Source organism: Staurois parvus, unplaced genomic scaffold, assembly GCF_062004578.1.
Source record: "Staurois parvus isolate SC_StPar_1 unplaced genomic scaffold, SC_StPar_1.0 ptg000217l, whole genome shotgun sequence".
Taxonomy (NCBI): domain Eukaryota; kingdom Metazoa; phylum Chordata; class Amphibia; order Anura; family Ranidae; genus Staurois; species Staurois parvus.
In genome coordinates, this window is record NW_028318013.1 from 7,965,858 (window position 1) to 7,979,078 (window position 13,221).

At 39.8% G+C, this 13,221-nt stretch overlaps 1 protein-coding gene across 2 annotated transcripts in view; it reads right to left on the reverse strand.

Moving 5' to 3' along the window:
* Window positions 1-13,221, reverse strand: part of LOC149460927 (multidrug resistance-associated protein 1-like) — a 382,011-nt gene that overhangs the window by 145,357 nt on the left and 223,433 nt on the right. For both annotated transcript variants that reach the window (XM_089679079.1, XM_089679078.1), the window contains exons 14-15: window positions 9,608-9,695; window positions 5,647-5,716 (exon numbers count right to left, since the gene is read on the reverse strand). In XM_089679079.1, coding sequence (XP_089535205.1) covers window positions 5,647-5,716; window positions 9,608-9,695 — 158 coding nt within the window. The remainder of the gene's footprint in view (window positions 1-5,646; window positions 5,717-9,607; window positions 9,696-13,221) is intronic.

Below are 13,221 nucleotides of genomic sequence, written 5' to 3' on the forward strand. Positions count from 1 at the left end.
AAACGACTCCTTTTTGGAAATTATACACCCCAATAATGGGAGGGGATGGGGGGGACTTTTTCTTTACACCTAGAGTCTGGCTTTTTCTCTTCATCTTCAGATCTATCTGTTGTTCTCTACCTGCAGGCCTTCTCTAAACTAGACAGAATTCTGGTGTTAAAGTAACCTCCAAATGTGGATAATTCTCATGTCATATTAACACCATAGTCAGGAGACTGAACCCAACTTAAGGTTAACACTTTCCTGTCATTGATCTCATTGATCACCTCTGTATAAAAGTAATTGCAATCTGTGTAGGATTTATGTATTGTAAAACTTCAATCAATCCAAAACATGTTTGTATGAACGCTTGTATTAACCCCTTAACATCTGTACACATGTTGCAGCATCGTGGTATGCTTTCATGCTAAGCTGCCACATATATGTAAAGTCCCTTGTCTGAACTGGGTGCGTGCTCATTTGGCGCCCCTAGCACAGTGACTATGCTGTCACTGACAGCTCAGTGTCATCGTTTATGATCGTGAGTGTCTGGCTATTGATCACTGTGACTACCTCCAGATTGCTGAAAAGGGTTAAAAAAACATATACTGAAAGAGAAAAAAAAAAATTGCATTTTACCTACTGTAAAATGCTACTACAAATTTAACCTGGCTTCCTCCATATCATTTAATATGAACTCATGCTAGCCTTTCTATCCTGAAACCACAGCAGTGTTTGCATACCTTAAAACACTCACTGCAGGTAATAACAAAGCAAGAGTCTGACTGGCTAAACCAAGATTTACACCAACCTGTATTTTTAGCAGATATTTGTTCAATAACCTGCATTATTGTGCATGAATGTGCATAAGTGCACACTCACACGCTTTGATGTTTGTTATTATATGCACTGACATTTTCATTGATGTCAATAGAAACCTATGTGCATGAAAACAGACAAATAAGTAGTCAAAATTAGGGCTCATTCACTAGGCACTGTCACCCATACAGTGTGAAAGAACACCTTGTTTATGTGGCTGGAGTGGCTTACAGCTGCATGCAGGGGCAGGTGAACTGTTTGTAGAATCAGAGGACAAGTTTATGAACTACCATTTTACAATATAATAAATGTAGTATGGGTTTTGAATAGATATTGATTTACAGGAAACATGATAGTCATTTGGTGTTATCAATTATGCTAATGTATAATATTATATATATATATATATATATATATATATATATATATATAGACTAAATCGGTGTCCCAATCTACTTGTCCCTCATGACAATCTACTTGTCCAGACAAAAAAACAAATTTTAACCAAAACCGTATTTAAATCTGCTTTAAGTAATGTCTGGGGCTTTTAAAAACAAAAAGGGGCTTTATGGCAACTTAAATGTTTAATATTTTTAACATTGCACAGTTTATCTCCTCCTCCTCTCCCTGCGTTTCTCCAGCATAGCTCTCGGGGACTAGTAAGGGGGGAGACCTTGCAGTGTAATGAGCAGCAATTGCGTGCTTGTCAGGAAAGGGATGTGTCCTTTATCCATTTCGCTGCCATCACTTTTTTTGCCATATTTGCACATGTTTAAAAAATCAGTGAAGGCCTAAAGATTACACAAAACCCCCAAAACGTATATACTTTCCGAAATCAGAGAAAAAAATAGCAGTATTTCCAATGTTTTATGTCACACAATATTATCACAAAGGTCTTTTTTTCAGGCACAAAAATCAGGCAATAAATTATCCACTTTTTTTGTAAAATATAAAAGATGAGGTTACATCGAGTAGATATCCAACATGTCAAACCTTATATTTGCATGCACTTGTGAAATGGCGACAAACTTCAGTACCCTATATTTTCTACAGGTGGCATTTTTAAAGCCCCTTATAGGTCATCAGTTTAGTGTTACGGAGGAGGTCTGGTCCTAGAATTATTGCTCTCATTCTGGCGTGCGTGGCGATATATAACGCGTATCACAATCAATGTTTTCATTGCGCCCCATTGTGTGCGTTTACGTTTGTGCGGTCGTATACGTGTGGGGCCTTGAATTTTTTTTTGGGGGGGGGGGGGGCTATATGCTTGGGTGTAACTTCCATTTTTAAAATAAATAAATACATTTTTACTTAACTTTTTTTTATCACATTAGGTACAAAAAGTCCCGTGTGATGATTTTTTGGGGTGACAGGTTCTCTTTTTTGAGACATCCCGGGTCTAAAAGACCCGGGATGTCTCCCCTGTGCTCCACTGAATGTAATGCAGTGCCCATCGCACCGCATTACATTCTTTCCCGGCCTCAATTGCCAGGAATCTCTCAACAGGGACCCATAAGTGACATCATAAATGTCACTTCCAGGTCAGCAGAAGAAGGGGAGGGGAGCGGATGTGCCGCTCTCCTCCTTCCCTTATACCACATCCAGCCAGTGAACACTGAGCCAGTCCCGAGCCCGCAGATGGGCAAGTGGAGCCAGGGATATATAGCGAGCGGGAGTTAGGAATTGCACATCCCATATATATATATATATATATATATATATATATATATATATATATACCGTATTTGCCGGCGTATAAGACGACTGGGCGTATAAGACGACCCCCCTACTTTTCCTGCTAAAATGTAGTGTTTGGGCTATACTCGCCGTATAAGACTACCCCTCTTCCAATGCACACCAGTGGGAGGAATAGTGCCCCATCATTGATGTCAGTGGGAGGAATAGTGCCCCATCATTGGTATTAGTGGCAGGAATAGTGCCCCATCATTGGCATTAGTGGCAGGAATAGTGCCCTATCATTAGTATCAGTGGAGGAATAGTGCTCCATCGTTGGTGTCAGTGGGAGGAATAGTGCCCCATCATTGGTATCAGTGGCAGGAATAGTGCCCCATCATTGGTATCAGTGGGAGGAATAGTGCCCCATCATTGGTATCAGTGGGGGGAATAGGTGCCCCATCATTGGTATCAGTGGCAGGAATGGTGCCCCATCATTGGTATCCGTGGCAGGAATAGTGCCCCATCATTGGTGTCAGTGGGAGGAATGGTGTCCCATCATTGGTGTCAGTGAGGGGTGGAATAGTGCCCCATCATTGGTGTCAGTGGGGGGTGGAATAGTGCCCCATCGTTGGTGTCAGTGGGGGGGGGAATAGTGCCCCATCGTTGGTGTCAGTGGGGGGGGGAATAGTGCCCCATCGTTGGTATCAGTGGGAGGAATAGTGCCCCATCGTTGGTGTCAGTGGGAGGAATAGTGCCCCATCGTTGGTGTCAGTGGGAGGAATAGTGCCCCATCGTTGGTGTCAGTGGGAGGAATAGTGCCCCATCGTTGGTGTCAGTGGGAGGAATAGTGCCCCATCGTTGGTATCAGTGGGAGGAATAGTGCCCCATCATTGGTATCAGTGACACTATTCCTCCCACTGAGACTTGCTGACCCTGTTCTCGTATGGTGCTGCTGCAGCCAGCATATGTGGTTGCAGCAGCACCTCTACACAGAACACTTACCTGCTGCTCCGGCACTCAATTTTCGCGGGGCCGCTCGGCTCCGCCCCCTCGCCGGTGATTGGCCGCCTGTGTGCCTTTCCTGAGCTACAGTTCTGGCGGCCAATCACCGGTGAGGAGGCGGAGCCGATCAGCCGCACGAACATCCAGTGGCCGAACTGAAGGAGACGCCGCGCTTCCTGGACCGGATCGTCGTGGGACTGGATCTAGGTAAGAGACATCAGCCCCTGTACTTAATGCGTGTACCGGCGTATAAGACGACCCCCGACTTTTGAGAAGATTTTCAAGGGTCAAAAAGTCGTCTTATACGCCGGCAAATACGGTATATATATATATATATATATATATATATATATATATATATATATATATATATATATATATAAAAAACACATATACACACACACTGTCTAGTGTATACTGAAACATATGGCCTCATGTATACTGGGAATTTGGGAACCTTTGATCTCTCATTCTGTGGTATGGCTCAAATCAGTTTTGACTAGTTTTTTCAATGGCTATACGCTTGTAAGATAAAGAATCGGGGGAGTTTGTGTCATACTGAAGTGTGACTCAAGGACTGTCACCTCCAGCACCTTCAAATGAAGAGGTTGCAAACTTCCCCTGAATAAGAACAATGCTGTATTTATCTATTGCTATCATCTGTAATACCTCTCTAACCACTTGCCAATCACACTATAACAAAAATACTGCTACAGGGCAGCAGCAGTGTGCAAAATCACGTATAAATATGTGATTTTGCATTTGTGGCTAGGGGGCACTCGCAAGCGCTGCCCGCACCGACAATTTGCAGCACCAGCTGGTAATTACCTGCCGGCGCACGGTGATTTCCAAGGATCTCCAATGGGGAGGAGGACTGTTTTGTTTACTAACAGTTCTCCTCTCTGTCAGCTTGGACGCACTGCTGTGGATGGCTGTGCACAGCCATCCACAGCAGTGTGATTACAGTGAATCTCACACATCCTGTCCCCTAGTAAAACACTCCCAGCACACAGTTAACCCTTTGATCGCCCCTCATGTTAAGCCCTTCCTGCTCAGTGCCATTAGTACAGTGTCAGTGCTTCTTTTAGCACTGATCACTGTATTGGTGTCACTGGGGATGTCAGTGACATCAAGTCAGTTTCCCCCAGTGTCAGATTGTCTGCCGCAGTCCTGCTTTAAGTTGCCGCCATTAATAGTAAAAATGAAAAAAAAAATTCCAGTATATATACCGCCATTTGTAAATGCTATAACTTTCACGCAAACCAATTAATTTACATGCATTGGGATTTTTTTTTGCCATGTAGCATTTATACATTTTGGAATAAATTTATGACGAAATTTGATTTTTAAAATATTTTTTACTGGACATACTGGACATGTTTAATAACAAAAAGTCAAAAATATCGTTTTTTTTCTCAAAATTGTTGGTCAGTTTTTTAATAGCGCATGACCACGCAATTGTTAAAGTAACGCAGCGCTGCAATGCAAAAAATGGCCCGGTCAGGAAGGGGGGTAAATCCTCTGGAGGGCAAGTGGTTAAACCAAGCTAAGTAAATTATATTATTATGCTTTTGAGTTTTCTGAAATTATTGTACCAAATCAGCATACCTGAAAGATTAAACAGGAACTTTTAAGTAATAAAGCTAACCCTTTATTACAATAAATAAAACATGGGAAAAAAAAAAAACTTTATTCGAGCACAAATTATTAAGAACTTTCTAGAAACACCTAAATATACTCTATAGACTTAAGACACTAAACTTTAGTATTAAGAAATGTAGTAATTAGTACATACAGCATACATCAGGCATATACAGTACTGTGAAAGTTTTAGGCACAAGATCTGTAGTTAGTCCTCCAAAATGTTTGAAACAACCCACCTGCCGAGTTCCTTCAAAAACTGTGTGCAAGTGTACCTAGAAGAATTGATGCTGTGTTGAAAGCAAAGGGTGGTCATGCCAAATATTGATTTGATTTGGATTTCTTTTCTGTTCATTTAACTTTCATTTTGTTAACCGATAACAATAAACTATTAATTCTATTTCTGAAAGATTTCTTAATATACAGAATTTTTTCACACCTGCCTAAAAACTTTTGCACAGTACTGTATGTGTACATGGCAATAAGTAAATACAAACAGAAGGAAAAAAAACAAAAAAAAAAACGTACTCTTTCAGCGAGGGGGGGTCACTTTTGGACCAGGAGAATGTGGCATTTCTCATATCAATACATCCATGACCTAAAAAAATAGATAAATACAATAACAAATGGTAATTGAGTCCAGGACCCTAGTTCTGCATGGCCACAGTGCAATCTGCTAAGCCATTCAACGTCTCTTGAAGTCATACCGTCTTGGCCAAAAATATTGGCACCCCTGCATTTCTGTCAGATAATGCACCACTTCACGCAGAAAATTGTTGCAATAACAAATGTTAATTTCTTTTGTTTGTATTGGTATGACAAAAAAAAGTGGAGAAACAAAAAGCCAAATCTGACACATTCTACACAAAACCCCAAAAATGGACTGGAAAAAATTATTGGCAGCCTCAAATTTAATATTTGGCAGTGTACCCCTTGGAAAAAATAACTGAAATCTATCGCTTTCTGTAACCATGATTGAGTTTCTTACACCTCACTACTGGAATTTTGGACCACTCTTCTTTCGCCAACTGCTCCAGGTCTCTCAGATTGGAAAAAAAAAAAAGATTTCTTTTCCCAACTGATGTTTTGAAATTTCTCCAGAGGTGCTCCATGGGATTGGGATCTGGACTCATTGCTGGTCAGTTCAGTACTCTCCAGAGCTTTGTCTGAAACCATTGAGTGCTTTTTGACAAGTGCTTTGGGTCATTGTCCAGCTGTAAGACCCATGACCTCTGACTGAGACCCAATTTCCTGACACTGGGCCCTATATTACACCTCAAAATTCTTTGGTAGTCTTCAGAGATCATAATGCATCAAGACATTCAGTTTCTGAAGCAGCAAAGCAACCCCAAAACATTAGTGAATCTTTACTATGTTTGACTGTATTCTTTTCTTTAAAAGCCTCATTGCATTTTCTGAAAACAGTAGAATGATGGGCTTTACCAAAAAGCTGTAATTTTGTTTTGTCTGTCCACAACACATTCTCCCAAAATGATTTTGGTTTCCTCAGGTAAGTTTTGTTAAACTCCAGTCTGGCTTTTTATATTTCTGTGTCAGCAGTGGGGTTCTCCTGGGTCCCTTTTCGTTCAGATGGTGACGTATAGTGCGAGCTGACCCAATTGTACCCTGTGCTTGAAGGTCAGCTTGAATTTGTCTGGAAGTTGATCGTGGTTCTTTAGCCACCATTCGAACAATCCTTTGTTGCAATCTTTAATCAACTTTTCTCTTTCGTCCACGTCCAGGGAGATTGCCAGGGACTGTAAACTTCTTGACAGTGTTGCGTACAATGGACACAGGAACATTAAGATCTCTGGAGATGGACTTGTAACCTTTAGATTGTCCATGCTTTTCCACAATTTGTGTTCTCAAATCCTCAGACAATTCTTCACTGCTCTCTTTTCTATGCTCCATGTGGCACACAAAGACATACAACAAAAAGGTTAAGTCAATTTTTCACTATTTTAACTGGTTACCGGTGTGATTTCTATTTTGTCTGCACCCGTTAATTGATACAGGTGAGTTTAATTACAAATTACAGGAGAATCACAAACTTGGAATGCATTTATTTCTTACAATTTTGAGAAGGTGCCAATAATTTTGTCGAGTCCATTTTTGGGGTTGTGCGTGGAATGTGTCAGATTTGGCTTTTTGTTTCTCCACTTTTTGTGCCATACCAATACAAAAGAAATAAACATGAGAATGCCTAAATATTTGTAATTGCAACACTTTTCTGGGAGAAGCGGTGCATTATCTGACAGAAATGCAGGGGTGTCAATATTTTTTGGCCATGACGGTGTGTAGCTGCTATCAATTCAGCAATAACACAATGATGTAAGCGATGTGATGCACGCTTTTCTTCACTGAGTAATAGTGTATGTATTCATTCAAATATCCTGGAATGTTTGAGGAAACCCGTACTACAGGCTGCCATTGCTCTCATCTTCTTTAGAAAAGGTCTATTAGCTGGCCATCAAGCAAATCAAGCAATTCCAGTAACTTAATTTCCTGCGTTCCGACTACAGTCTGACTTGCTTGTTTCTGTTCAGACAGCAGGTCACACTTGAGTTAAGTAAGGGCAGAACCCATATTTTTCAATTAAGTACAGGTAAAATATACCATATGAACTCTAAATTTGTGATTGCAGTTCAGTCACAAAGAATGCCTAAAATCTGCTCATCATGTTAAACCATTTCATTATTTTTTAGCGGAATAAGTCTAGCTCCAAGCAAATGTTTTTTGGTTGTGGATAAAGTAGAAAAATATGCTAGATTTTATCAAGATATTTATTTCTGTTTGTGAACAGATTTGGGAGATTTTCCCCTACCCCCACTTTCTGTCCTGGGGTGGGGGGCTTAAAGATGACTTTCCCCTAAATCCCTACTCTTAACAATTAAACCTCATTAGGGGGCAAAAAACAATCATACTTGCCTTTATCCTTTTAATTTTCTCTTCATGCCTACCCTATTTTTGTAATACCTCTGTGCTGCCCAGGTCCTCATTCCCATGCCACCATTTTTAAATGCCCATGATACTGTGCATTTGCGAGATGAAGCCTATGACGACATGTGATTCATCGCTCACATGTTCCATATGACACTGCAGCATCTGTTGGGGAAAAAACCCTTCTCAAAAGTTCTCAGGAATAAGGTTTCTTTTTTCTCCTAGCTGATGCCTATAGTGTCGTACAGCACATGTGAAAGATGAAACATGGGATCTCATGAGCTTCATCTTGTGCAAGCACAGTATGACAATACTGCAAGATATTGCAGTCTAGGTATAGCATTTCCCTTAAGGCAATGGTGACTATTTCTTCCCAAGATGCATCACTGCCTTAAGGGAAACCATGAAGTTGGTAAAAAAAAACAAAAAACAAAAAAAAAGTTAGGCAATTCCACATCAGCATGCAGAGACAGAGATGCAAGCCCATGTGACAGGTCTGCTTTAACTGCTTGCTTGCAGCCCTATAGGAGACGTACTGCTGCAGGCTGGTAGGGCTGCGCAAAATCACATATATATAAGTGATTTACATTTCAGGGTAGAGGGTGTGCACGCCGCCCTACCCGCGCTGCCATTGCCTGCTAAGAATGTCAATCACCGGGTCCCGGCTGGCGATTCCCGGCTGGCACTCGGTGATCGCCGTGGACATTGACATGCTGTTTTGTAGCTCTCTGCACAGCAGAAAGATACAAAACAGCATGCCTCCCTAATAAAACACAGTACACATAGTAAAACACATACAGCACACCGTTACCCATTTGATTGCCCAAAAGGTAACTCCTTTTTGCCCAGTGTCATTACTACAGTGTCAGTGATTTTTATTAGAACTGATCACTGTATTAGTGTCACTGGGTATGTCAGTGGTAGTTAGTGTCAATTATTCAGTGTCAGAATGCCCACCGCATTCCCGCTATAGGTCGCTGATCGCCGCCATTACTAGTAGAGTATATATTTTTTTTTAAAAATTCTGCTATATATCGCCATTTGTAGACACTCTCACGTAAACCAATTAATTTACACCTATTGGGATTTTTTTTTTTAGCAAAGACATGTAACAGAATATATTTTGGCCTACATTTAGGACAAAATTTGATTTAAATTTTTTTATTGGATAAGTTTTATAGCAAAAAGTCAAAAATATAGTTTTTTCTTCAAAATTGTCAGTCATTTTTGTTTATAGCAAAAAAAAACAAAAACAAAAAACAAAACTGCATAGGTAATCAAATACCACCGAAAGAAAGCTCTATTTGTGGGGGAAAAAAGGACATACATTTCATTTATATACAGCGTTGCATGACCACACAATTGTCAGTTAAAGTAGGGCAGTACCGGATTGTAAAAAATGGCCTGGTCAGGAAGGGGGGTAAATCCTCTGGAGGGCAAGTGGTTAAGACAGTGTTGTATTGCTGTCTAATTTTGCTGAAGCTAGACTTTCGCAACTGTCCAAGCTCAAAGAACAAAATACCCATCAGTACAGATACAATACACTTACTATTTTTCTGTGTCTCTCTAATTATGCTGTCCGGTTCAAGCTCCTCATGAGATAAGAAAACTCTCAAACGTTTTAATGACACACTTGCCTGTAATTGATCAAACAGAAATGTTGCATTTATTTAAAAATTAACAGACATCAAGTTGGCTTTGCACACTTTTTAGGAAGAAAACAACCTTAGTTTCAATATAAGACTCCACTGCTAAAAACAAACATTATATAAGACTGTGGGTCTTGCATTACCAGTTGAAGGAATTGAGTAAAACAAATACTTATAGGCCAGTCTTCCCAAAAATCTACTTTAGGTCTCTACATAGGATTCACCATCATATACATCTTTCTGGAATTCCGCTACTAGTTAAAGCTTTTGTAAAGCATTCTAAAATGCCCATACACTGACTGAATTTTGGCCAGCTCAGCAGGAACTGGCCAAATTTTGATCAGTGTGAGGCAAACCCTGGTCGACAGAAGTCAATCTTTTGATCAACTTCTGTTGAAGGGACGTGATGGAACATTTTTGGCGATCAGCAGCTGCAGCTGATTGGTTGCAGTGGCTTATCAGCATATGCCCCTACCACTTGCAGAGTAGTGACCCCGCCATGAAAAGGAGGAGAGATTCCTCCATCCACACAAATGAGATGCAATCTGTTATTATTTTTTCCATTTAGCCCACTGGCTGAATGAAAACCAAAATAACAGTGTATTTCTAATTTCAGCTTTAGTCTTGCTGCTGGGTGTAATATTATGAACACAACCTTAGGAGCAGTGAGGGTTTATTCATACCTCTGCATATAAATACTATGGTTCAAAGCTACATCTTATTAATAGAAAGGCATCCATGAAGCATGTCTTATTGCACATAATAGTGACCAATGTGATTATTCTTTTTGCTATCCTATTTAGCAGAACAAAAGCATAGAGGCTGTTATAAGCGCTTTATTGCTTTCTCTCTCATGTCACAGCTCTGTGGTAATCAAAGAGCAGGTCAGAAAAGTCTGTTAAAAGATCAGCATTACTCTCAGAACTCTCTGCAAAGTCTGTGTATATAGTAAGTCTGCCTGGACATAATTACATCTTCTCTCTGTTTCTGATAGTCTGAATGTATTTTTAAAGGATTTTTTTACTGGACATGTTTAATAGCAAAAAGTAAAAAATATAGTTTTTTTTCCAAAATTGTTGGTCTTTTTTGTTTATATCGCAACAAATAAAAACCACACAGGCGATCAAATACTAACAAAAAAAGCTCTATTTGTGGGGTCAAAAAGGACGTAAATTTAATTTGGATGCAGCATTGCATGACTGCGCAATGGTCAGTTAAAATAATGCAGCGCCGTATCGCATAAAACGGCCTGGTAAGGATAGGGGGTAAATCTTCTGGAGGGCAAGTGGTTAAAAAATGTGCATTTATATACAGTACTCAGCATAAATAAGTACACCCCCTTTGAAAAGTAAGATTTTAATCAACATCTCAATGAACACAAGAACAGTTTCCAAAATTTTGACAAAGCTGAGAACATTTGTTTAGCTCATTACATGAAAGTAAAGTTAATAATCTAACTTAGATTACAAAATCTTCAGTTTTACTCAAATTAGTTGAAGCAAAAATAAATACAACCCACAACAAAAACTACAACATCTAGTATTTTGTAGGACCTCCATGATTCGTAAGGACAGCACCAAGTCTTCTAGGCATGGAATGAACAAGTTGGCAACATATTGCTACATCTATCTTTTTCTATTCTTCGAGAACAACCTCTGTTTGGAGAATGATGCTCACCTTGTCTCTTTGAGAATTCTTCAAAAAAGTGTTCAATTGGGTTCAGATCAGGAGACATACTTGGCTACTGAATCACTTTCATCCTATTCTTCAGAAATGCAACAATGACCATAAATGTGTGTTTTGGATTATTGTCAAGTTAGAAAAGTGCACAACGACCAAGGGCACAGAGTGATGGTAGCATCTTCTCTTTCAATTTAGAGCAGTACATCTGTGAATTCATGCTGCCCCTCAGAAGGACACTGCCATCATCATGTTTCACTGTAGGCACCATGCATTTTTCTCTGTACTCCTCACATTTGCGACGCCATACAGTTTTGAAGCCATCAGTTCCATAAACATTCATCTTGGTCTCATCACTCCAGAGTATAGAGTCCCAGTAGTCGTCTTCTTTTTCATCATGGCAAATTGGCAAATTCCAGGCGGGTTTTTTTGTGCATGGGCTTTAGCCTTCGTGGGCAACATCCATGCATGCCTTTCCTCTGCAGTGTACACTGTATTGTGTCACGGAAAACAATTACCCCAGTTTAGCTTTCTGCTTCTTTAGCTAACTGCTGTGAATTTGCATGGTGATTTTCTTCAACCCTTCTCATCAGAAGATGCTCCTGTTGAGGTGTTAACTTACGTGGATGGCCTGGACATCTCTTTAAAATGGCTGAGGTTCCATCCTTGCTAAATTTTTGTATAACTTTTGCTACAGTATTCTGACAAGTAAAGCTTTGCTGATCTCTTTTGTAGCCTTTCTTGTGTAAAAAAATTATTTTCTCTCTCAGTCCTTGTGACAATTTTCTTCCATGCAGTGCTATTGCTGACAGCATGAAATGGGAAGGGGTTTTCTTTGTTAAGTAACGCCCTTTTATAATCAACTGTCGGCTGGACCCTGGTTTAATGAATAATCAGACTCACCTGTAGTTGAATTCTTGTTAATTAGAATTTTGTTGTCTAAAATTCACATTTACTCCTAAGACTTTCATTGGGGTGTATTAATTTTTGATGGTCTTGAATAAATTTGTTAGGAAAAATACTTTGTGTGTGAAAATTAAAAAATCTTGTTTGCAATCAATGGCCTGCATTTGTGGAAGTAATTTATAGTATAGTGGGGTGTACCCATTAATGCTGAGCACTATATATGTATTTTTTTTTTTTCGGAGCCTGTAAAGCATTGCACTCACGAACAGCAGATTGTGGGTAGAATGCATTGCTCCTGCAGACCGTATGTGTAAGCTGCCTGATTGTATGGGCAGGCAGTTACACAGTAACAGGAATCAGCAATGAACTACCTAGAGTGCTCACCAGCACTCTGGTAGTTCATTAAAAACTATAAGCCGTAAGCTGAAAAGGCTGGCAATATCAGTAGTTTTCCCATTCACAGAACTCTGTAAAAGAATGAGGCAACTGGGCAGAGAAGAGTATAAGAATATACAAAAGGAGGTCAAACATTATCAGTGCTGCCTAAGCACAGAAAGAGGAAAAAATTGCTAAATCTATTAAGAAAGTAGATAAACCTTTTTTAGGTACATTAGTGATAGCAAGAAAATATACAATGGGATCACTAAAATGAAAACTGGGAACAACACTTAAGTTGAGGGAGACCTGGATGTAACTATAAGACATTGTAATGGTACATTTTTAGAATTTTAGGAGACAGAGGTAGCAGAGGAACTGGCTTGGTTAAAGATTAAAAAAACGAGCCCTGATGGCATTCACCCCAGGGAACTAATATTGTACCTATTCACAAGAAGGGCAGCATGGCAGAAGTTGGCAATTACAGGCCACTGAGTCTGTAACATGGAACATGATTTGGCATTGCTGGAAGATTGTTCAAAGAAGTGGAAAT